We start from the raw sequence: 22,220 nt of genomic DNA, 5'->3' as shown, positions 1-22,220 counted from the left end.
CTTCATCCTGATTATTTCTGAACATGTGTATTCGTGTCCTTCTCTGTTCTTTTCCATCGGGTGGATTTTAGACAGCACACAGCTGTTCTGTTGAAAGCTGCGATTGACAGTATGCGTGGGTGTGTGTATTTTCATTTTTTTTGTTTCCGTATTTGGACCTTTCCTGGGATTAACAACTGATCTTAGTGAGGCCAGGAAAATTTTTGGGGATCAGAGCACTTTTGTGGTGAATAATAACAGTTTTTGTTTTTTTTTAAAAATCTTATTTATATATTTATTTATTTAAAATGGACATTTCTGGGGTCTTAGGGTTTGGGTTGAAGGTGTAATACATATTAGTTTAAGGTTAGGATGAGGTTTAGGGTTCAGTTTCACACAAGTACTGTAGAAGTTATGGCAATGCCCTAATGATGCTAACTGTATGTATAGGTGTGTACATGTGTGTGTGCGTGAGTGTGTCTATGTGTGTGTGTGTCTGTGCATGTGTGTGTGTGTGTGTGTGTGTGTGTGTGTGTGTGTGTGTGTGTGTGTGTGTGTGTGTGTGTGTGTGTGTGCAGGAAATCACAACAAAATCAAAACTACTGGGTCCTCAACAAAGACAGTGCAGTGATTTGTTTTTTAATATTTTACTATTAACATTTTAATATTTGGACATTTCACACAACAATTGTGAAAATTTCTATCAATAGGCTCTGACGTGTTTGTTAAGCTCTCTGCTGCCACCCAGTGGACATCAGCAATTAAACACAATGTCATCCACTTCCGTTTGGATGTTCATGAACCAATGATAGGGAATTTGGTTTTGGCTGATAAGTTCTCCCCTTTTATACTCAGTTGGTGTCTTCCAGGATGACAACAATGTCCAATACAGAGTCAGGATCCTCACATAGTCCCTCCAAAATTGGGAAGGAGGGATGAAACAATGTGCTTTGAGTTTAGACCACAATCTAGCTAAACGCTTGTAGAATCAGTTCAGGTATGTTGTGCATCCCAACATGAGCATTTTGGTTGATTGGTCAGCATTTCCTGGTTGATGAATACATTCACCCACAGCAAGATGTGACCAGGCTGCTGACCACAAGGAAGAAGTGGTGCTAAGCTGTTGCAGATACATATGGTTCTTCCACATGCTGCAGAGGTCCATGACAGTGTCAAACAAATAAAGGCTAAAAGGCCAGTATGTATTGTTTTTTACTCATTACAGCAGGAAAGTGCAATAATCTTTTCAACCATATAACTTAAAATCCAAGTGAATATCAACAGAGGAATATTGCAGAGGATTCAGACACAATACACACATTTAACTTTGATGCTCAATGCACAGAAGCACAATCCTAAGAAGTTACACCTCATTGTAAATGTTACTAACAAGGCATTCCAGTCTCCTACAATGCAACACCCAATTGGTATTACAGTTTTTCTTAATCACTTTGGTGCTTTTCTCACAACTAAAAATATGACTATAATATAAAATATAAAAATAATATAAACATAAAAACTAAGCATATGAAGTAAAATGTGAATAAAATGTATTCAATAAAAACAGTAACGGGTAGCTTTACTGCAGTTTTCAGATGGCTGCACATCCAGTGTAATGTTGTCTGAGACATTTTCAGGTTACGTCTCCAAGATCTGACTTTTTGTTTCCAAAAACACTTACAGATCAGACGGTCACAAAAAAAAAAAAAAAAAAACCAAGACTAAGCAAATTGAGTACCTTGTTCACAGTCAGTGGTGACAGGACATTTCCTATTGATGCCTCTGACAGTGTCATTGACATAAATACTCGCTTTTGAGGTATGAGCTATATATTGTTAGCAAGTAACAGATTTTTGCAGGTTTTCCACCAAGTTCTGCAGTTTGTACTAATTATCTTGAGAAACTCACTAACTGTTGTGTAAATGTTAATTCTGCTGTGAGAAAAGCTCCAAATCACCTGAAAAACTACATTAACCTGAAGAAGAAACCTATCATCTCCGGGGGGTCTGCACAGCCAGCACTGCCAGGAGGGCTAAACCGATCCTCAGGGATCCCACTCACCCTGGACAAACACTTTCTGAGCTGCTACCTTCTGGTAAACGCTACTGGACACTAAAAACAAAGACAAACAGACTCAGAAATGGTTTTTATGCCAATGCCATCAAGGCATTAAATGCTGCATGAATGTCCTGCAGGCAAAATTATTAGACAGCATGGAATAAACTTTCATTGTTATGCAGATGATACTCAACTATACTTATCCTTTAAACCAGATGAAACAAATCAGCCCAATAGGCTACAAAATTGTCTCATAGACATAAAGACTTGGATGTCTAGAAATTTTCTCCTCTTAAACTCAGATAAGACTGAAGTAATTCTCGTTGGATCTGAAAAACTCAGAGCTAAATTTTCCGGTTTTGTAATGAACCTGGATGGCATTACTTTAGCTTCCAGTGCTACAGTGAGAAACCTTGGAGTAATATTTGACCCTGACCTGTCCTTTGGCCCACATATTAAGCAGGTTACTAAAACAGCCTTCTTTCATTTACGTAATATAGCCAAAATTAGGGACATTCTGTCTCGGAGTGATGCAGAAAAACTGGTTCATGCTTTTGTTACTTCGAGATTAGATTACTGTAACTCTCTATTACTGGGCTGTCCTAAATATGCCCTGAAAAGCCTTCAGCTGATCCAGAATTCTGCAGCCAGAGTCCTGACCAGAACCAGCATGAGAGATCATATTTCTCCAGTTTTAGCCTCTCTTCATTGGCTGCCTGTTGAATCTAGAATAGAATTTAAAATCCTTCTCCTTACATATAAAGCCCTCCACAACCAGGCACCACTATATATCAAAGACCTCATTGTTCCTTATATACCAAGTAGAGTACTTCGTTCGCAGACTGCAGGCTTACTTGTGGTTCCTAGAGTCTCAAAGAGCCGAGCAGGAGGCAGAGCCTTTGGTTATCAGGCCCCTCTCTTATGGAATAAGCTCCCAGTTAGTGTTAGGGAAGCAGACACCCTCCCCACCTTTAAGACTAGGCTGAAGACTTATCTTTTTGATAAGTCCTATAGCTAGGGATGGTTAGCATCCCTTAGTTATGCTGCTATAGGTTTAGACTGCTGAGGGACATTTCCTGATACACTGAGCTTCTTTCTTTTTCTCTTTATCTCTTTCTTTTACCCCCCCCCATAACAGTGTTGCATCATTAACATGTATGTCTCCTGTCTCAGCAGGTCTCCCTGGCCGGGAGTAGCAGTTCCTGTTGTCTGTTGTCTTTCTGTCCTCTTCCCCCCCACACAGCAGAGGCAGATGGCTGCCTGTCCTGAGCCGGGTTCTGCCGGAGGTTTCCTTCCTGTTAAAAGGGAGTTTTTTCCTTCCCACTGTTGCCAGTGTGCTTGCTCAGGATGGGAGATTGAGTTGGACTCAACTCAATCTGTTGGTTTCCTTATATAGGCTGTTATGAATTGGCCTTCATTATGTTTTCCCCTCTGTCTGTAAAGCGTCTTGAGATGGCATTGCCGTGATTTGACGCTATATAAATAAAGTTGAATTGAATTGAAGGACTCAGAGCTCATTATGGTGCAAACTCCACCAGATGCAGTATCTGGGTGGCTGAATGGGTGAAATGTCCTGTATGTTCTTTCATTCTTTTATTTATTAGCACTACTTTTTATATTTTTATATGTTTATATTTTCATAATTTAATAATTTTACATTTATTTTACCTCTTTTTTTTTTTTTATACCTTTATACTTTTGATATTTTATACTTTTGTTGCACCTTATGGTGGTTTGCACATTTTCTCATTGTAATCATACAATGACAATAAAGACATTCAACATTCAACAAATAACTGACTCAATTAAACTTTTCTCATAACAAACATCAACTCAAGAAGCTTTGTAAATAAGGTAAACTATTTCAATTCGATCCAAATCAAAATGTTAACCATTCATGGTTATGATCAAGGCATGTAGGTCTCATTGGAACATAACATAATGTAGGCATGTGACTGAAGGTGTGTTAATTTACTCCATTATGTGGAGTTTACATTTACTAAATTGTTAAAGGTTTGGACACATTTTCCCATTAAATCTAATTTGAAAGTGTGTCCAAACTTATGACTGCTACTGTATACTATACTGGGTCAAAACGCTTCTTAGTGTGCATATTATTTTATTCTTTCATTTTTCTGTTATTTGTCTCATCATGTTTTTTCTTAAAATATCATCAAATATTTTGAAAAGGAGCAGAAACACTCCTTAGTTTTTGACTCTTAGTTTTTTTTAATTTTTATTGAATTTCCCTTTGGGGATTAATAAAGTATTTTTCATTTCATTTGTTTTTTAATGGAATATCTCATAAAGTAAAAATTGTTCCAAAGATTTAATAAATGAATAGTTAGAATTTGATTAGTTTTGATGGACTGGTGACTTGTTTAGGGCGTACCCTGCCTCTCGCCTCATGAAATGAAATGAAAAAAACTATATTAATCCCCAATGGGAAATTTAATATTGCAGTATATAATTATAATTAATTTGAGGAGGTCTTGTTCCGGAGGCTGATGGTTGCTGGCAGGAATGATTTTCTGTATCTTTCAGTCTTGCATCGGACCTGAAGAAGCCTCTCACTGAACACACTTTGTTGTTTCATCACTGTGTTGTGGAGAGGGTGTGAAGAATCCTCCATCATCTTCATCAGCTTGTGCAGCATTCTTCTTTGGACAATCAGCTCCAGCGGCTCCAGAGTTACTCCAAGCACAGAACCAGCTTTCTTGATCAGTTTGTTGATTCTCTTCAAGTCTCTGGTTCTGATGCTACGACCCCAGCAGATGGCTGCAAAGCTGACTGCACTCTCCACAACAGACTTATAGAAGATATGCAACATCTTGGTGCAGACGTTAAAAGATCTCAACTTCCTTAAGAAGTACAGTCTGCTCTGACTTTTCTTGTAGATGTATTCAGTGTTGCATTTCCAGTCCAGTTTGTTGTCCAGCTGAACTCCAAAGTACTTGTATTCCTCCACCACCTCCACCTCCTCTCCCAGGATGGAAACAGTGCTTTGATGATTGCTGGGATAGTCTCCAGCTGCCCTGCGACCCTTAACTGGACTAAGTGGTTTCGATAATGGATGAAACTTGATTAGATTTTCATCTTTCATCGAGACGTTTTCATCTGTGTTTGTAAAGACAACACCTGATTTGAATGAGGATGTAAAGTAACACATAGAAGGACGGTAGATAACCTTTATTAAGTCCATTGCTGACTCAGTGCATTGTGAGCACCCCCCACACCACAACTTAAATCTGCAACTGTCTGGCTTATTATTATGGTCTGTCTGCCAGTCTGTCTGGGTGGTGGTCTCCAACTCAACTTGATACTGAAATCAGCAGCTACCGGTGACGTGTAAAACATCACTGGGGCTGTGTGGAGTTCAGTCTGAAGCACAGTCGCTCCCTTTACACTTGTCAACAGTTGTAATGAAAGTTACCTTCTCCTTGGTGGCCTCTTTTTCATTAGCGGGGTCAGAGGTTGGCGCTCAAAGCCGGTTTTCTGTCGAACCAAGAGGGTGGTTGAGGAAGAGGGCAGAATAGTGGGGTTAGAGAAGGGGATACAAGGACAGATGGGGGGGGGGAGAAGAACATGTGATGGTTTGCTAGCTCCTTTTGTTCTGTGTATGTTCAGCTGGGCCTTAAGAGAAATTTCTATGAAGGGTATGCTGCAGTTTTTGAAGTTTCTAACAGTGTCAATCACACCTGAATTTCAACCCAATCTCAGATCTGCACTGACTTGCTCAATTCATAGGTTACCATCGCTTTCATCAACATTTCGCTCCCCTTCCCTTTCCATTCTGTTTTCTATTATGTCTCCGAAGCACAGATGTGGCCAGCAGAGTGAGTGAAAGTTAGAGAACCAGCCAACATCCCTCTCCTCCTCCTCTTCCCCTTCACCCCGGCCTCTTGCACATGAAAGGGGCCGCGCAAGGCCAGTGGATGGTCGGTGGGGTGTGTGCTATGCGAGGGGCCCAGACCCAGACACAACACAACACACAGCTCTGCAGGCCACCACAGCTGGGCTGGAATGTGACCTGCTTCAGACGCTAATGCCAGACTAGGCCCTGTGTGTGTGTGTCTGTGTGTGTGTGAATTACAAGTGGAAGGAGCAGGACATGGATGGAGGGACATCAACTAGAAAACAAGCAAGCTCTGACCGCCAGAGCCCTCTGACAAATTGCTTGAGGGCTCTGGTATTCCCCCCCCCCCCCCCCCCCCCCCCCCCCCCCTCACCACCCACAAAAGGAAAGACAATCTAAAAACTGAAGAGCAGGTGATACTTTCAGAATCATCTTTATTTTATCCACTAATAACAGCTAGCATAAACGAAAAAAGAAGTTTTCTCTTTTAGATATTCAGTTTCACAGAGATACATTCTGCCTATGTGCTATAAAATGTAATACATATAACCACTGGCCAAAGCCCTAAGAAAGAGGTCAATAATAATAAATATGAAATATGAAACCCCAACATACATATTCAATATTGTAAATGAAAACTTATCAAAACAGATTCCATAAAAAAGATATGGAACCAAGGAGCTTATATGATGTCTGGTATATAGACTGAGGATTCACGCTGTATTACGATGAGTGCTCAGGAGAGCTGTTACACAATGTCCACTGTGTGATACCCAAAACATTAAAAACATATACGAATCATATTAGAACAACTAAGTTACTATTAGTGGATTCACGATAACGTTGGAAGAAGAAAAAAAATCAAATACTTTTGTAAATACTAAATGTGTTTTGACAAGAGGTTCTTCTGAGATCATCTGAGCATTTTAAGGTAGGAAATAAAGGTGATGATGGATGGGGGCGGGTGGTGGTGGTCAGGCTGGGGTGATAAAACAGGCAACAAAGCGATACAGATAAGTTAGATTCTTGCTTCCCGGCAGTCAGTTTGGTGAGGTCACTGGAACTTGGAGTAATCTTAAAGTGATGACTACTGGCCTGCAGAGAAATCTTTGAGGAAATCACAGGTTTTCTTGTGGATAACCTCACGGAGTTTCCTGATTCTACGGGTGCTGGAGGAGCCCACAAAGCTGTCAGGCTGCAGGACAGCCATCCCGTTATGAACGTCCCCCATGATGATGAGCTGCCCGTCAGCTATAGTGATGTTGGGGCAGGGGCAGTTCCAGTCCATGTTCAGAAGAGTCACCTCCAAAGGTTCCTTGCCAAAGAACCTCAGACCCATCTTCTCGTCCTTCAAGATCTCCTCCACGGTCACCAAAGCATGGCCGGACTCTTGCTCTTCTGTCAGCTCGGTCACGCGGCCGAGGATCACGAAATCACTCTTGCAGAAGCTGGTAACCATCTTGCCTCGAGGTTTACATATCTTGCAGTTGTGGTTCTTTGGAAAGGGACACATCTCCTCGCAAGCTTCTTTAGACTCAAAGTTGTTCTCATTGCCGCCGCAGCCTCCATACACAAAAGACTGGCACTTTTTCAGGGTGCTGCTGTATGCCCAGCGGGGCTCATAGGCCTTGCAGGGCCCTTGTAGGCTTGGTAAGCTGCAGGGAGCTGCCAGCTCTCCTCCACACGACAGCATGCAGGTTTCATAGGTGTCAAAATGGTTTTGGTTTTTATTGCACTGACTGTAGGTAAAGGTGAAACAATTGTTCCTCTTTGGTTCGTAGTACCAGCTGATGCTCTCTTCTCCACAGTCATCCGTGTCTGGACTCTTCAGGCACTCTGCAGCTGGAAAAGGCAGGTTGGTGGTATTTCCCTCTGTAGTTTTACCTTTCTGCTCTCTCTTAATCACTGCCAAGGGAAAGTGTGTCGACACGCTGCCTCCGACATTTCTAGCCGTGCAGGTGTAGATTCCAGCATCTTGAACCTGGGCGTTGTAAATGACCAGCTGGCCGATGTTGGTGACCACAACATTCCCTCGCACGTGATTGGGTCTCATGATGATATTCTCTTTGGCTTTCAGCTGCTTCTCCCAGGTGACTTCCGGTTGTGGCTTTCCTGACACCTCACACAGGAAGCTTGCGGTTTCTCCTACGAAAACGGTCTGCTTGGTGGGTCCAGTGTGTATGGCAGGGAGCTGAATCTCAGTTGGGAGGGTGGTCTGGAGGGCAGTAGTGGGATGTAAGGTGGTTTCCACAGGGATTGGACTGGTGTTGGGCCAGGTGAGGTGATACCTGTGTGTGTAAAATGAGATTAATTAATCAGTGTCAGCTGATGTGAAAAGTTTTTCTTTTATGACAAGAAATTAGAAAATAAGGAGGTTTAAAATGAAATGAAAAAAGGGGGAGAAACATTTATTTTAACTTTGACTTGTATCTAAGTGCAGGCAGTATAAGGTAGTATAGAATTGTTTTTATACTTTATGTCCATCATACAAGCCAAAGAGTTAAAAAGCTGAGTTGGGGGCAATTTAGGGACGATAATGGCCTTAAATATTGTTGTTTTAAATAGACTATTAGGTACAAAAGGAGTATCGATAAAAGGCTGCAGTTTTGGTGAGCACAGATGGGTAAAGAATCTCCAGTTTGTCAACAAATGCTGTCAAAGAAAATCATCAATAAAGTTCCTAAACAAGATTGGAAGAGGCTCAAGGTACAAGTAATCTGTTGGAATTACAGTCAGTGAAGGAACTGGAAACATCTGATTTTTTTATTCCACAAAAATCATCATTCATCAGTATCTGATTATATAACTACAAGGGACAGGGCTTGCTAAAGGAAACCGTTTTCAAGGAATATGTTATATAGTTACATTCACAAATGTCTCTATGCAAAAATGCTAAACTTGATCTTTGAGGGTGGCATTTAAACAAAAAACGTCTCTGGGATTTTAGAGGGACATTTACTGGAAAAGTAGAGTACTGGACTGCAATCCTGACCTGTCCCTAATGGAGAATGTGTGTAGCAATTTGAAAAGAAAAAAAGCAACAAAGACGACCCGTACTGCTGCACTTGCAGGAAGAATGGGGGAAAAAAAAAAAAAAAAACTGATGTGCTTCGTTGCTCTGTATCCCAAATGCCAAAACATCATGGTCAGATAAAAAATGTTCTACAATTTGAACTTTTTCTTATATACACTTTAAACGCTATTAAGCTGATTAGACAAAACATTAAATATCTAGTTTATATGACTGCGACATGAAAGTTAAAGTAACTTTTCTTTAAATTTAGGGTTGTGTACATTCATTACACAATGAATACATTCATTTTCAGAGCTATGGCCTCATACAGTAATCCAGTTTATTTTGAGGACTTGTGTAAGACATCTTTACATCACTGAACCAAAAAACAAATGGTAAAAATACTTAACATGTTACCTGCAGGTGACCTCAGAGATTGAGATACCCTTGGAACAAGCCTCTGCATCCATGTAACACTTGTTATAATAAGTCATGCCATCAGATGCGCACGTGAAGTGGGGCTCTCTCTCACAGCGGTCTCGGCACTTACAAACAGGCTGACCATCCCAGATGTCACACTCGGAGCCTTGCTGAGAGCACATGAACTTGTCGCAGGTGGCACCCTTTGGCATTCCAATGGGACCCTTGTTACCCTTGATGTTTATGTAGCGTGCTGCCACACAGCTCTTGTTACCACACACATTAGGGCAGCACTTCTCAAATGCCTCACAGTCCTAGAATTTGAGGAGGGAAAATGAAAAGTTTAGATTTTTTACCAACATTTTTTTACGTATCAAAGCAGACAAAAAAAAAAAAAAAAAAAAAAAAAAAACGCATGCTTTTTTCTTTTATCAGTTTTGTCCAAAACTAATCAGCTTGTAGTTAAAACTGTCAGTACAAGGATCTTTTAAGTGAAGTCACTTTTTTTTCTAACAAAAAGCAGTCTGTAAAGGATGATGAAAAACTAACAATAGTCCACTATTTGTCCAACATAGGATCCTGTTCTATTAAATCATTTAATTTTCCAGTTCCTCTTCCAGAAGCATGAAGTTGTGAAAAAGTCTGATCATTATATAAATGTCTATGTTGCTCTTGCGTATAATTAATATATAGTCTACTGCAAAATCGGTCCTCTGAAATACAGTCCAACCATTCTTTAAAATGTATCACATCGTATAGTGTACAGTCTCCAACTTACTGACAGGAGAACTCACCTGGTCAGATTCGCACTCGCGCAAGCAGGTGCTCATAGCATCCACCCACAGGTTGGGGTTCAGATCATTCGGGCACATACCTGCGTGTGAGTACACCACCTTCGCCACGGACATCATGGGCAAAGCTCTCACACGACAGCTGTCCATGCAAAGGAGTATAGTGTAACACTGTCCAACAAGAAACCAGATCCATCGGGGAAACAGCATCCACCACATATCGGCACGGCGGCAGACACTAAAAAGCTGAAAAGTCAGCGGGTTGAACACGATTTTAAATCAGTAAGAAAAAAGTCTTCAAACTATCCACAATGGCGTATGATTAACTATTTTAAAAAAAACAAAACAAAAAAAAAAACCCAGATGCTGTGCGCAATAGCCGGATCTAGATCTGGAAGAGCTGTCCAGGTTAGTTGCTCCACGTTTAGAGTAACAAGAGTCAAGGGCTGTGGTGCGCAAACCCCCCTCAAGGTCTGGCTTCATGAATTACAGTGGCCTGTCTACTCGGACAGCAAATCCCAGCTGAGTTACAGTCATGATCAACTTAATTAAAAGGGAGAGGGGTGGTGGGGTGGAGTTCACCAGCAGTTTCATAAAGAACTGACGAGACACCTGTGCGTAAAAAGCCGGCTGCCTTAACCCTTAACTTGCAATGAGTAATCATAAGAAGGTTATTGCAAAGTTTTTTTAAACTTAAATATCTACATGATATATTTCACGCACACACAACATTGGGCAAATGTACAAAAACATGACAGTCAGGCAAACGCACAGTAATGTATTAATCCTACATATTAAAAAAAAAAAAAATGTATACAATAGTAGTCCACATATTATGTGGGGTTCTATTTGATAGAGCATTTTTGTTATAAAAACGTCTTGTAATTATTTTTTGTGTCCACAAAAGAGATGAGTGTGTAACATGTTACTGTGGAATATGATGCTGGAACTTTTCTACCACCTGTCTAAACAAAATGTCTCCAGGAGATGGCACCAAACTCAGGAGTTTTTTTTTTTTGTTTTTTGTTTTTTTTGTGGAGGTGGGGGGGGGGGGGGATTCTACACCAATACCATCTGGGATTTGTTTCTACTCTTGTCTTCAGCCTGTGTGCCATTAAGTCCAGAGACGTTTATCTACAGAAGGGTCATCTTTGTGGTCCGAGATCATCAGCAGTTAAACTTTTCAGATAGGTGATACTAAAATGGTTCACCAAGTGTAAATGCTTTACCTGCGGCGTTTCTTCTTTCCCTTCAATAGTTAATCTCCTAAAGTGAATTGGTGCATTATTGACAAGTCTGAACTGCATACATTAAAAAAATAAAAAAAATAAAAAAAAGTAGAATTTAAAATAAGAATAAAACTCCTGCCACAAAGCATGTTATTGGTTTACATAGAGACCTTCCTTATATTTTATACTATGTTAGGTTAAACTGATTCAAAGAATGACTAATCTCATTAGTAATCGTATTAGTAAAAACTAATCATATTAGTAAATAGCCTGTGCTAAAGTGTCATTTAATTGTATAAATTAAATAACTTTTAATGAATTAAGTTACAGTCAACAACAGAAATACCGCAGGCATGTTGGACGGCTATCACAATATTGACATGCAAGAAGTAGTACAGATCTCTTTAAATCATGCTGAGAAAAACTGCTCTGTTCCCGACAAGGCAATTCCAGGAAGTCCTGCAGAAGAGGAAACTAAAACTAAATAAATAGGCCGGTGGGTGATGTGTTCAGTGTGAACATGACAAAAGCCAAAAGAACTTTGCCTTTTGATCAAACTGTGAGCTTGCCTACAATTTGTTATAAAAGCTCTTACCATCTTTACAAAATTTTGCTCTGTGTGCGTATAGTGAGTGCAGTTATGTTGTGTGTGCTTCCCAAGCTGAGTCCCCGCTGAGCTTAATGAAGCCCAGCACTGCTCAGACCAAACCCAGCAGTCCCAGCCTGGTCTGCTCTCAGCCCTTTCAAACAGCATTCATATTTACACAGACAGGAGGCACCAATGGATATATATACAAATAAACAAAAAAAAAAAAATGCAAAGGTCTACAGTAAATGTGGGAAAAACGAATTATTTCTTTGGTGATAAATCATTTTTAAAAATTGGATCGAAGTATAGGTACATACATGTACATAAGTTCTATTGAATGTAAACGTGAAAACACAGTCAAGCTGTGTTTGCACTGTCTGTTCACCCACTCGCCCCCTCAAACCGCCCCCACTCCTAACCTTCACCCCTCAAGACCCTGCATTCCCCACATAGTCAGCACTGGGGCTACAGGGCATGTCACATATTGAATAAAGCTACACGGAGGACCCCATGTAGGGCACTCCAACCACTATCTGTTTTCAGTGCATGTATTGTCTGCAAACAGACCTTGACTTTGACCTTCTCTTTCCACCATCAACATGTTTATGAAGCTTTGAAAATCATGTGCTGTTTGTTCAGGATATCTGTTAAAATGCTTGTTTAAGATCATGTAATTAAGGTTTACTTAGTTTTTATGTGCCAAGTAATGTTTATATGAAAACTGCACCTTTGGAGAATTTGGCAGAGGACCTGACCTTATTTATCCAGTTTAATTTCAGTTCACTGCATCCCTTCAAAAACATGTATTATCATTTAAAGAAAACAGTGGAAGGCTGAAATGATGGATGACCACAGTCCCAATTGAATGAGCTCCTAATCTGGAATATTAGTGATTTTTTTTTTTTTTTTAAATTGCATATTTCAGATCCATCCCTATACGTGTGTTGCACTTGGACAATGTATTTTTTCTTTTATCCCTCCTTTGCTACAACAAGGTTTCTCTTATTGTGCTGATGCATGCTCCAGCCCACTTTCAGATTTATGTCACAGACAGATTTACAATAGAATGCAACTTTGGCCTGGGTGAAGCAAAAGAGGCCCAAACCACAATACCACCACCTTGTGATTTACAGATAAGATCATTTCTAAAAAAAAAAAAAAACCACATCATAATAAAAAGAAATGAAGAGTTGCTGCAGCATTTCCAGCATTGTTTTGGTTTATCTACAAAATCTTCATCCAGTTGCATAATGCTAATAATGTTCATTGTCTTTGAGAGCAACTTTTTCCTTCCACCCTGTTGGCTCATGTTTGTAAAAGTGGACTTATGAACAATGACTTCAGTAAATTTCCAGAAGATCTTTAACTCCTTAAAAGTTACTCTTTGATTTGTTTTTCTTGGGAGCATCTTTGTTGGTCAGCCACTCTTATGGAGGGTAATGTGTTCCTTTCTCTTCTCTGACTGAACTGTAGTTTTGCTTAAGCTCTAACTCCATTGATAGTTTTGTAAAACTTTCCAGCAAAGTGCGTGTTTTCAAATAAATCTCTTTGTTTCATTCTAAAATTATATTTGCACACTTGGCCAGTATAATATTGTGTTAAATTGAAACTTAAAGGTTAAATACTTTTCAAGCATTATAGTGAAAAAGAAACACAAACATTGCTCAATAAAGACAAACTAGATATTGATTAATATGCTTTTATTTTTAGGACTTCTTCAGAGCTTTGTTGGCCAGGCTGCTTCCCTTGCGGTGTTGTCCCACTTTGCCTGCTGGATGGGATGCTTTTTCAGATTTCGAACAGCTCGACTGCATAGAATTGAGGCTGCAACTTAATCTGGAGGTGTGAAAACTCTAGTTTTCACACCTCTGTCTTAAAGAAATATTTATCATATTTCCACCAACTTAATCAGGAGAGGAGAAAATATTGTCATGCTAGAGGTTGCCAAAGAATTTGTCCCGTACGGTTAACAACAACAAACTATAGCAACACATTTGTGCAGCAGAGTTTAAATTTAGGGCCTATAATGTACTGGCAACTTGTCCAGGGTGAACCCTGCCTCTCGCCCAATGATTGCTGGGTAAAGCTCCAGCTTTCCACAACCCTTAATTGGACTAAGCGATTAAGAAAATGGATGGATGGAGTTTACATGTAGCCATAATAAAGACTGGGTTCTGCTTTATGTGCTAAGCTTGCTATTGCTACGTTACATACCTGCTAAGCTAAAAATAACTAGCCTATTTAGCTACATTCATTCATTCATTTTCCGAACCGCTTATTCCAATTCAGGGTCGCGGGGAAGCTGGAGCCTATCCCAGCCGGCTTTGGGCGACAGGCAGGGTACACCCTGGACAGCTCGCCAGTCCATCGCAGGGCCTATTTAGCTACAGGAAATTTCTTTTTATTACTTTTTTTTCTCTTTTTTCCCTTCTTGTACGGCAGTTTTGGTTGTGTTTATTATGACATGTTTACATGGCACCAATGTCAGTCTTAATTAAAAAGATCCATTTCAATCATCTACATATGTTGACTTAAAATACACCCAAAGATAATTTCAGACTTCTTTATTTCTCTGTCTTAACATTACCTTTATACACTGATAAATTGTTGTGCTGCTTTATAATGCAGAGTCAAAAGTAATGTCTGGCTAAATGGAGGACTGCGCTGGTGTTGTTACAGCATCCAGCTGTAGTTTGCTCTCTGGTCTGTCCTTCACTTCTGACCTGCATCTGCACAAAAAACACATTGTACATTCTGTTATAAACTCTACTAACGTTAGATTTTTGTTATGTTCCCTTCTGATATAAAGAACATAAACAACACCTAAGTTACAGTCATACTGACGCACTTGAATCTGTGAAATCTTAACCTCTTCAGTGACTTGAATACAATAGTGTTCATGCGGTGTCCAGATGTTCAGACACAGCAATCTGGAGCACAAATGTTACACAATCTATGCAGATTGATGTTAGATAAGTATGCGTTTTTATGGGAGAAAGGACAAAGTAATGTATGGGATATGAGATATTCACTTCACTGGATACCAATCAGTACATGTATGCCTCTATGTGTGTCCATTGGCACTGCTGTGTTATGTTGTGTGTCTAGACTGTGGCTGCAGAATCAGCTTAGGGCCCTGCTGTGGCTGGACGTGGCTCTCTCCTTTGTTCTGGAATGAGACACTCATAATAAGCTTAGAATGAACAGTCATAACACCGTCATTGTTTTGAACCAGCTGCCCAGGGCTCAATCACAGGCAAGAGAAGCTGCAGACCTGCATGTTCAATAACCCTTAAGAGTGTTTTAGAGCTGGAGGCACACAGCGACGTTACTCGCAGGTACATGCCTTCAACCATGAAATTTAGTGTAATTTATGCCCTTTTCAAACAGGCATAATGCACAAAAGCTGATATGCAGGGCTACTTATTTAAAAAAAAAAAAAAAAAAGCATGCAGCACACTGTAAAACCAGCGAGCGCTGTTGGGAATTTAATAGTTTATACATAAATTACTGCAAATATTGTGTCTGCATGCCTCTTTTATCTGCTGCAGTTTCAATCTTACAGTAAGATTTATCATTTAAAAATAATTACAGGATTTCTAAGAGTTGAAAAAGTTATTTTTGTGCACATCAAAATTTATAGATGTTGTTTAAGATACATTTGGAGTGAGAGATACCTGGCTGCTTTATAAACCACCCCATGACCTGACTGGCTGATGTAGTGTATATATCACATCTTTGAGGCAAAAGCAGCTTTTTCTTACTTTTAATCGAATTAATATCCTTTACTCGGGTGAAACTGCCATAAAAGTTGTGATATACATTTACAGATCCACAATAGAAATGACGGAAGGTTTTGTCCACATGTTGCTTGGCTGAGGGTTAGAAAATTCCAGGCAAATATATTAATCTGAACTTTATTAGAATATGTATGTAATGAGTAATCCAAATTCACAATAAACATTTCTTTAATTTTCAAATGCTTCCCTAATGCTTCTTTTCTTCTGTATCCCCCTCAACAAAATTCATTGATGAAATGATTCATGCAACAATGACTACGATCAAATTATCTCGAGGCACCATATATTAAAAAAGGACAATGCTTCATAACCAGAACAACATGTGACATCAAAGGAACGCTCTAAGCACCAGAAATTAAATTTGAAATATTATTCAGTACTATTTGACCTACATAAGAATTGCTTGCATTCAGTTAAGCAACAAGCTACACCAATTACTCCACAATGCCATTTTTAAACTAAGGGATGCAGAAAGTGCCCCAGCCTCTGAAAACTGGTGCTTTTCATTTAAAGGAAACAATGGCTTTGCATTAGAAGACATGGTTATCAGTAAAAAATAAACACTTTATAAGTAGAAAACAAATTTAGAGAAAAGCTTCCTTCTTCTTAATTTTTCTTAATTTCCTAAACGTATTCCAGCTCATTCAAAGCCAATATTTACTCATGTGCGCCATCTAGTGGCTGCCAGCTGAATAACACGTAAAGACTCAGAAAGAGACTCCAAGGTCCAAGTAGCCTACTGGTAAATGGGGACTTGATGTCAATTTCCATTATCAAGCTACTGATCAAATGACATGAATTAGTCAGATGAGTGTTAGTGTGTATGAGACACCTGGACAGTTTGAGAAACTTTGGGGAGTGGAGTAAGGGAGAAAAGATCCAAGTCATTTACCATGCTTTATCAAATAACAGGTGGAGGTCTCAAAAACAAAAACAAAAACATAACAGTGCCTCGGATCATTTTTACGTACACATATCCTACAGTATATAAAAATATCAGACTCTGAATGCATAGGTTATTTCAAAGTGTATTCTGCTTTTTCTGGAACAATAAGCAACCCACAAACACAACATAGGCATCTCCTCATCACATAATCAGAGCCTACAGAGGCCAAATGCAAACATGCAGCCCTCATTCACCTTGAAAATGGCACAGGTCTTCATTCTTAGTTGTTTTTTTTTTCTTTTGCCAGTTTCAAATTTTTCTCACTCACTTATGCTTGTTGTATAACTTCACTCAAAGAATTTTAACACACCTGGAAACATAAAGAAACTCAGCAATCCCAGTTCTCATCTGCTCATATTCTGTTAACAATACTTTCCTCTGACCCTCACATTATGAATCCTTCCCTTCACTCTCGCTGAACTCTTACACAAGGACATTTTGACACAAACACAACAGGCCTAGCTGGTAAGAAAACAAAAACAAACAAATGAATAAAAAATATATCATAAAACATACAAATACAGTAAGAGCCTCGGGTGTACATTTGAACAATAAACACCGAATGCTTGACGAGTAAAGTCTGCCTACCGCACTGTTTAATGTGAGTGAGTCCCAGCATTATATGTTAATAAAAGCAGCATGAACAACATTGTCTTCCACCACAACATGGCTGTGCCTCTTCACCATTTATGTTGCAATTAGTGTAAATAGTAATAAGGTCATTAGTCTGCATGTGAGATCACTTCGTTGTCAATTGAGAAATCATTAAACTTGGAACAAAAAAACAAAAAAAAAAAAAACTATTCGGACATACAAGTCATCTTTCAACAGTTAAAATGCGACAAAGTCTGACATGACATTGCAAAATAGGACATAAAGGTTTCCATTTTTCCATAAATGTTGGCCGAACAAGAAAACACTCAGCCATAAAACTATGATTAAAGTGTGTTTTGATATACCCTTTCTCTTTATTCTGGAGGGGAAAAAAAAAACCATACAAAGCTGCATTTGTCATACAGTCAAAGTTTTGTTCTAAAGTTAGTGTCTCTGCTGGCTAGATAAGTGTTTTTGGTTTTATTTCTAATAAAAGTCAAACAAAACTGGAAGAACAACAACAAAAAAAAGTGTAACAAAATGCTTGACATAAAATCTTCATCGCTGGAGTCCTGTAGAGAACCTCTGTTGGGTCACGAATGGTCTCACTTTATTATGAAGAATCAACATGACTCAAAAAATGAAATATGAATACTTCAGACTCAATGTAGCAACACACTCTGCAAAGCAGAGACAAATATGTATTATAGTAGATTAGAGGGAAAAGGAAATCTGCTTCAAGTTACTCTAACAATGAGGTTTTAGCCTCATGTAAAAATAAAAATAAAAAAATAACACAGTTCTTCAAGACATAACTAGTTATTCCCAAACCACAGTGTACAACTAAATGATTTTCAATTGCAGGGAAACCAGTACTTCAGCTGTCCATCTGTGTGGGATTGTAGGCTAAAGTGTATTGTATGTGATCAGCTGATAAAAGTACTTGAAGTCCAAAGATACTGAAATCTCACTTGATTTGAGATTAGATCCACCTTAGAAATGAGGCTAACAACAAGAACCCTGCAAGAAAGACACTAAGGTTTATGCCAACAGCATGTAGAAAAGTGTGTACACAAGCAAGAATATCTGGTACCAGTCTGCAGGCCAGCTTATTAGAAATCCTGCTGTGTGAATTCGCTGTGCTGCAACTCATCCTGTTCTGTGCGCCGCTGAAGAGTTTTTATCAGTAAGAGTTATGTAAATACTCCCTGACGTCCTTTGCTCTCTGTCCTCTCAGACTATTGTCCTCTTTGACCAGAGTCCACAGCCAGAGTAAAAATGTGTCCATATAAGGTGACTGAAAGATCCCATTTGAGTCCAGCCCATTAGGAAGACGCACCAACGTCCCTCTCTGTCGACCCACTGAAGCTTTGGCACAAAGTGCAGTGGGAGGAACGGGTAATAAAGAGAAGGGGGGGGGGGCAAATACCTTCACACATAATCGAGGATACCATGCATCAGTAATCGCTGGAAACTGGTTGGGTACACTAAAGCAGCAGCAGGGCCAAGTGGAGGACAGGAGAGGGGACAATAGCTACAGTTGCAAAAAAAACCAAACAAACAAAAAAAAAAACCCCAAATCCCAACTAGGATACTGGTAAAACACCAAAGCCGAACAAAGCTGTAACAAGGAACCTGACCGGGCAACTAGCTGAGGTTGCATGAGGTTAGCTACAGAAGCCTGTTTATAATAGCAGAAGCCTCAGTGTTCACAGTAGCCTTAATAGGTGAGGCGAGAGGCCTTCATGTTGTAGCAGGGTCTGTCTGTTAGGCCTCCAGAGAAGAGGGACAGGCCTTCTGCCTTCTCCAAAACAACTTCCAGCTCCTGGAAGTCCTGCAGCCGAGCCACATCCTTGTCCTGGACATGATAGGGAAAACATTATTAATAACAAATACTAATTTGAAACTGATGAATTGTACAGAAACTATACAAAGTTCAGGATGGTACTACAGAACAAGCTCTGTGTTTGGTCTAGAGGTATGATTCTCCGGGTTCCCCGGGTTCATATCCCGGACGAGCCCCCACTTATGTTGCGGGCCTTACCCCTCGATAAGATGGGCCATCACAGTACATACATTTAGTTTCATGTCACACATGAAAAATGCTAGAACACAAAAACACTTTGCACGCTACACTTGATAACATTAACTTGCACACTACGGCTGGGTCTTCTTTGCCATACCTTTCTTAACATGGTGTTTGGAAGCTTCCGGATCTTCTCCACGTGCTCAGCGCTGATATCCAACTCGCGGCAACAGACTCTCAGTAGCGAACGATAGGTGAGCTCCTGCCGATCCAGCTCTACTTCAATAAAATCATTCTCTCGTGCGCTGGGGTTCTGGATACGAACTTTAAGCACCAACTCTAGAGACAAAGGAAAATAACCACAATGTCTCTGTTAACAATAATATGGCTGGAAATGTGTGTGTGAGTGAATAGGGGAGTGGCTCTGATTTAATAAACCAGTTTAGTTTTTGGCAGGAAAGCAAGTTTGTTTAGTGTTTAATAAATGTTGGCGGGATCAACTTTAGTGGATGTTTGGTTTTTCCTCAGTGAAGGTGTGATAACTCCGTCATTATAATGACTTATGCTGCATCCCTTTCGGATGCTGCCATGGAGCAACATAAAAATATCATCACAGCTTTGGCCTCACTAGATGCTTATCTGAAAATTAACAAAGCATATGGCTCCAGTAGCAACAAGCAGTGTCTGTATGAGTCAGGAAATTTACAGTACTCATAACAAACTTACCTTGTACATTTACAGGGAAGGTACTGGTGAAGAAGAAAGGCTGGAAGGCTGGCATGGCTCCATTAGCCTGGCTGTAGCTCAGCTGCTGCGGAATAGACTGCTGCCTGCTTACGGTTGGGTTAGCGTTGGCCAATGGGGCTTGAACCTGGCTGCCACTGTTGTTAGCCAAGCTGGGGCATGGCGAGGCCAGTGGAGGTGAACACACGGTGCCATTGTGTGCCACTGTGTGAGGATAGTCAGCGTGGTTGACCAGATGAGGCTCAACTGACAAGTCCATAGGCACCGTGCAGTTAACAACAGTATGATTGTGGGATGAGGCTGTGGTGGGTGACACACCATTTTGCTCCGACATAGGAATGAATTCACCAGCTGGGGCTTGATTGTGGTTAATGATGGGATTTGGGGGAGGAGTGGAGTCATCACCAACCAGGCTGTGTGATTTCTCGAGCTCGTCTGTTGGGGAAAGGGACGCCGAGTCACTCTGTGCATCTTCGGTGTGGTCTGCAGAGCCGTTTTGTGCAAGGTGCTGTGCATGGATGATTTCTGCCTTGTTGTCCATCTTAGAGTACATGAAGGGCGGATTGGACAGGTAATTTGGGATAATGGGTAACTCAGGCTCCTTGACTTCAGGCACTTCCTCCACCTCAACTGTAGCATTAGACCAGAAATAAATCACTGTTTATAAATGCTCAATATAATAACACATATACATATAGTTTTCATCTGTCTTGAAACAGGTTAAGAATGATCAATATTAGCAACTGTGTAAGAGATACATGAACATGCTAATCCAACAGTAACAACTCAGGAGTGCAGGAAAGTTACAGGAGATAAACAGTAAAGAAAAGTGTATCTTGCCTCCTAACAGTTGCTTAATTTCTGGTTTGGATGTGAGTTGCGAGGCCAACTCGTCCTTAGCTGTGAGGATTTCTTTGTCGGCTCCACAACTAAGCAAATAGGACACAACGTGCTTATGATTTCTCTTGCAAGCCCAGTGCAGACATGTCCTGATGGAAATAGTAGAAAAAGACGGAGTGTAATGAACAAATAAAAAGGCAACAAATGTTGACAGTAGGACTGAAATGGTCTATTTGGACATCATCTGAGCATGGGATTAACAGGGACACATGTCATCAAACAGTCTGTCTATTTAACTAGTAAACTGGAGACTGTCAATCTCAGCACAGCCAGTGTGCTCCTGTAGAACTGACATGCAAAAGTGAAAACATATTGGGAACAAATTACAAGACATTTACGATTTTGTAAAGCTAGATAAAAGTGGCAAAGCTGGCTGATTAACAAACTGCTGCGTGTATGGTAATAGGATCACGCTGACCAGACTAATCCCTGCAGCTTCGCACTTTGCTCAATGGCAGCTCAAAACTTCGCAATATTTGGAGCAGCTCATGGGTTCATGGGAGGATGAAAACTGTAATAATTCAGTAATAACACTTACCATCCATTAATTTCGTTCTGTGAATTAACATTTACCCCACTCTCCACTAAGGATCGCACTTCATCGATATCTCCGATGGCAGACGCCTCTCTCAGCCGCTCCTGTAGTTCTTTATCCAACGAAGTCGTGGACATTTTGGCAGACACAACTAGCGGCGTGAGATCATAGGACACAAAAATGCTTCTTGGGTGAATGAAGTTGCCAGTGCGGATTACCTAGCGATCCCAGAAGCGATGGCACATAGCTCCACTAAAATTAAGCCTTGCCAGCTAACATTAGCTACTTCAGCTAACCTTACCTACTGGCTAGCTTAACGAGGTGTTAGCTCGTGGCAGCAAATGGCTTCAGTTAATGTAACTTCCTATTGATGGTCCTGTAACTCTCAAAACAGCAAGTTTGCATTTGTTTCTGCTGTCTGTTCGAGATACATTGTTACTGCCATAATCCTGCACACACATTCAAACAGCACTGACAGAGCTCCGTCGGTGTGCTGTCAAAAACACCCCCGCCTCGTTGGGGGGAACGTTAATATGTGACAACCATGCGCACAAATGTTAGTTCCTCTCTGAGTATGTCCACCGAAACAATTTTTTTTTTGCTACTTGGCCCAATTGAAAAAAAATGGTTACGCTATCCAGTTTTTTTTTTTTTTTTTTTTTTTTTTTTTTTTTTTTTTTACTCTCGTCTATCAAAGTAACCCTAATAAGTAAAAAGTTATGTTATTAACTCACACATGT

General features: G+C 40.1%; 2 protein-coding genes across 2 annotated transcripts; both read right to left on the bottom strand.

Moving 5' to 3' along the window:
- Positions 1-6,980: 6,980 nt before the first annotated feature.
- wfikkn2a (info WAP, follistatin/kazal, immunoglobulin, kunitz and netrin domain containing 2a) lies at positions 6,981-10,336 on the bottom strand (the record flags this gene model as incomplete). Its single annotated transcript, XM_079252379.1, has 3 exons — positions 6,981-8,181; positions 9,324-9,640; positions 10,121-10,336. The coding sequence occupies 3 exons, from the start codon at positions 10,334-10,336 to the stop codon at positions 6,981-6,983; spliced, it is 1,734 nt and encodes a 577-aa protein (XP_079108505.1).
- An 8,455-nt stretch (positions 10,337-18,791) lies between these two features.
- Positions 18,792-21,617, bottom strand: ankrd40 (ankyrin repeat domain 40; the record flags this gene model as incomplete). Its single annotated transcript, XM_079253377.1, has 5 exons — positions 18,792-19,133; positions 19,459-19,640; positions 20,028-20,675; positions 20,886-21,034; positions 21,484-21,617. 5 exons carry the CDS (start codon positions 21,615-21,617, stop codon positions 18,996-18,998), a joined length of 1,251 nt encoding a protein of 416 aa, XP_079109503.1. The 3' UTR covers positions 18,792-18,995.
- Positions 21,618-22,220: the final 603 nt, after the last annotated feature.

Source organism: Telmatherina bonti, assembly GCF_933228915.1.
Source record: "Telmatherina bonti genome assembly, chromosome: 14".
Taxonomy (NCBI): domain Eukaryota; kingdom Metazoa; phylum Chordata; class Actinopteri; order Atheriniformes; family Telmatherinidae; genus Telmatherina; species Telmatherina bonti.
This window is presented reverse-complemented; position numbering and strand designations above follow the sequence as displayed.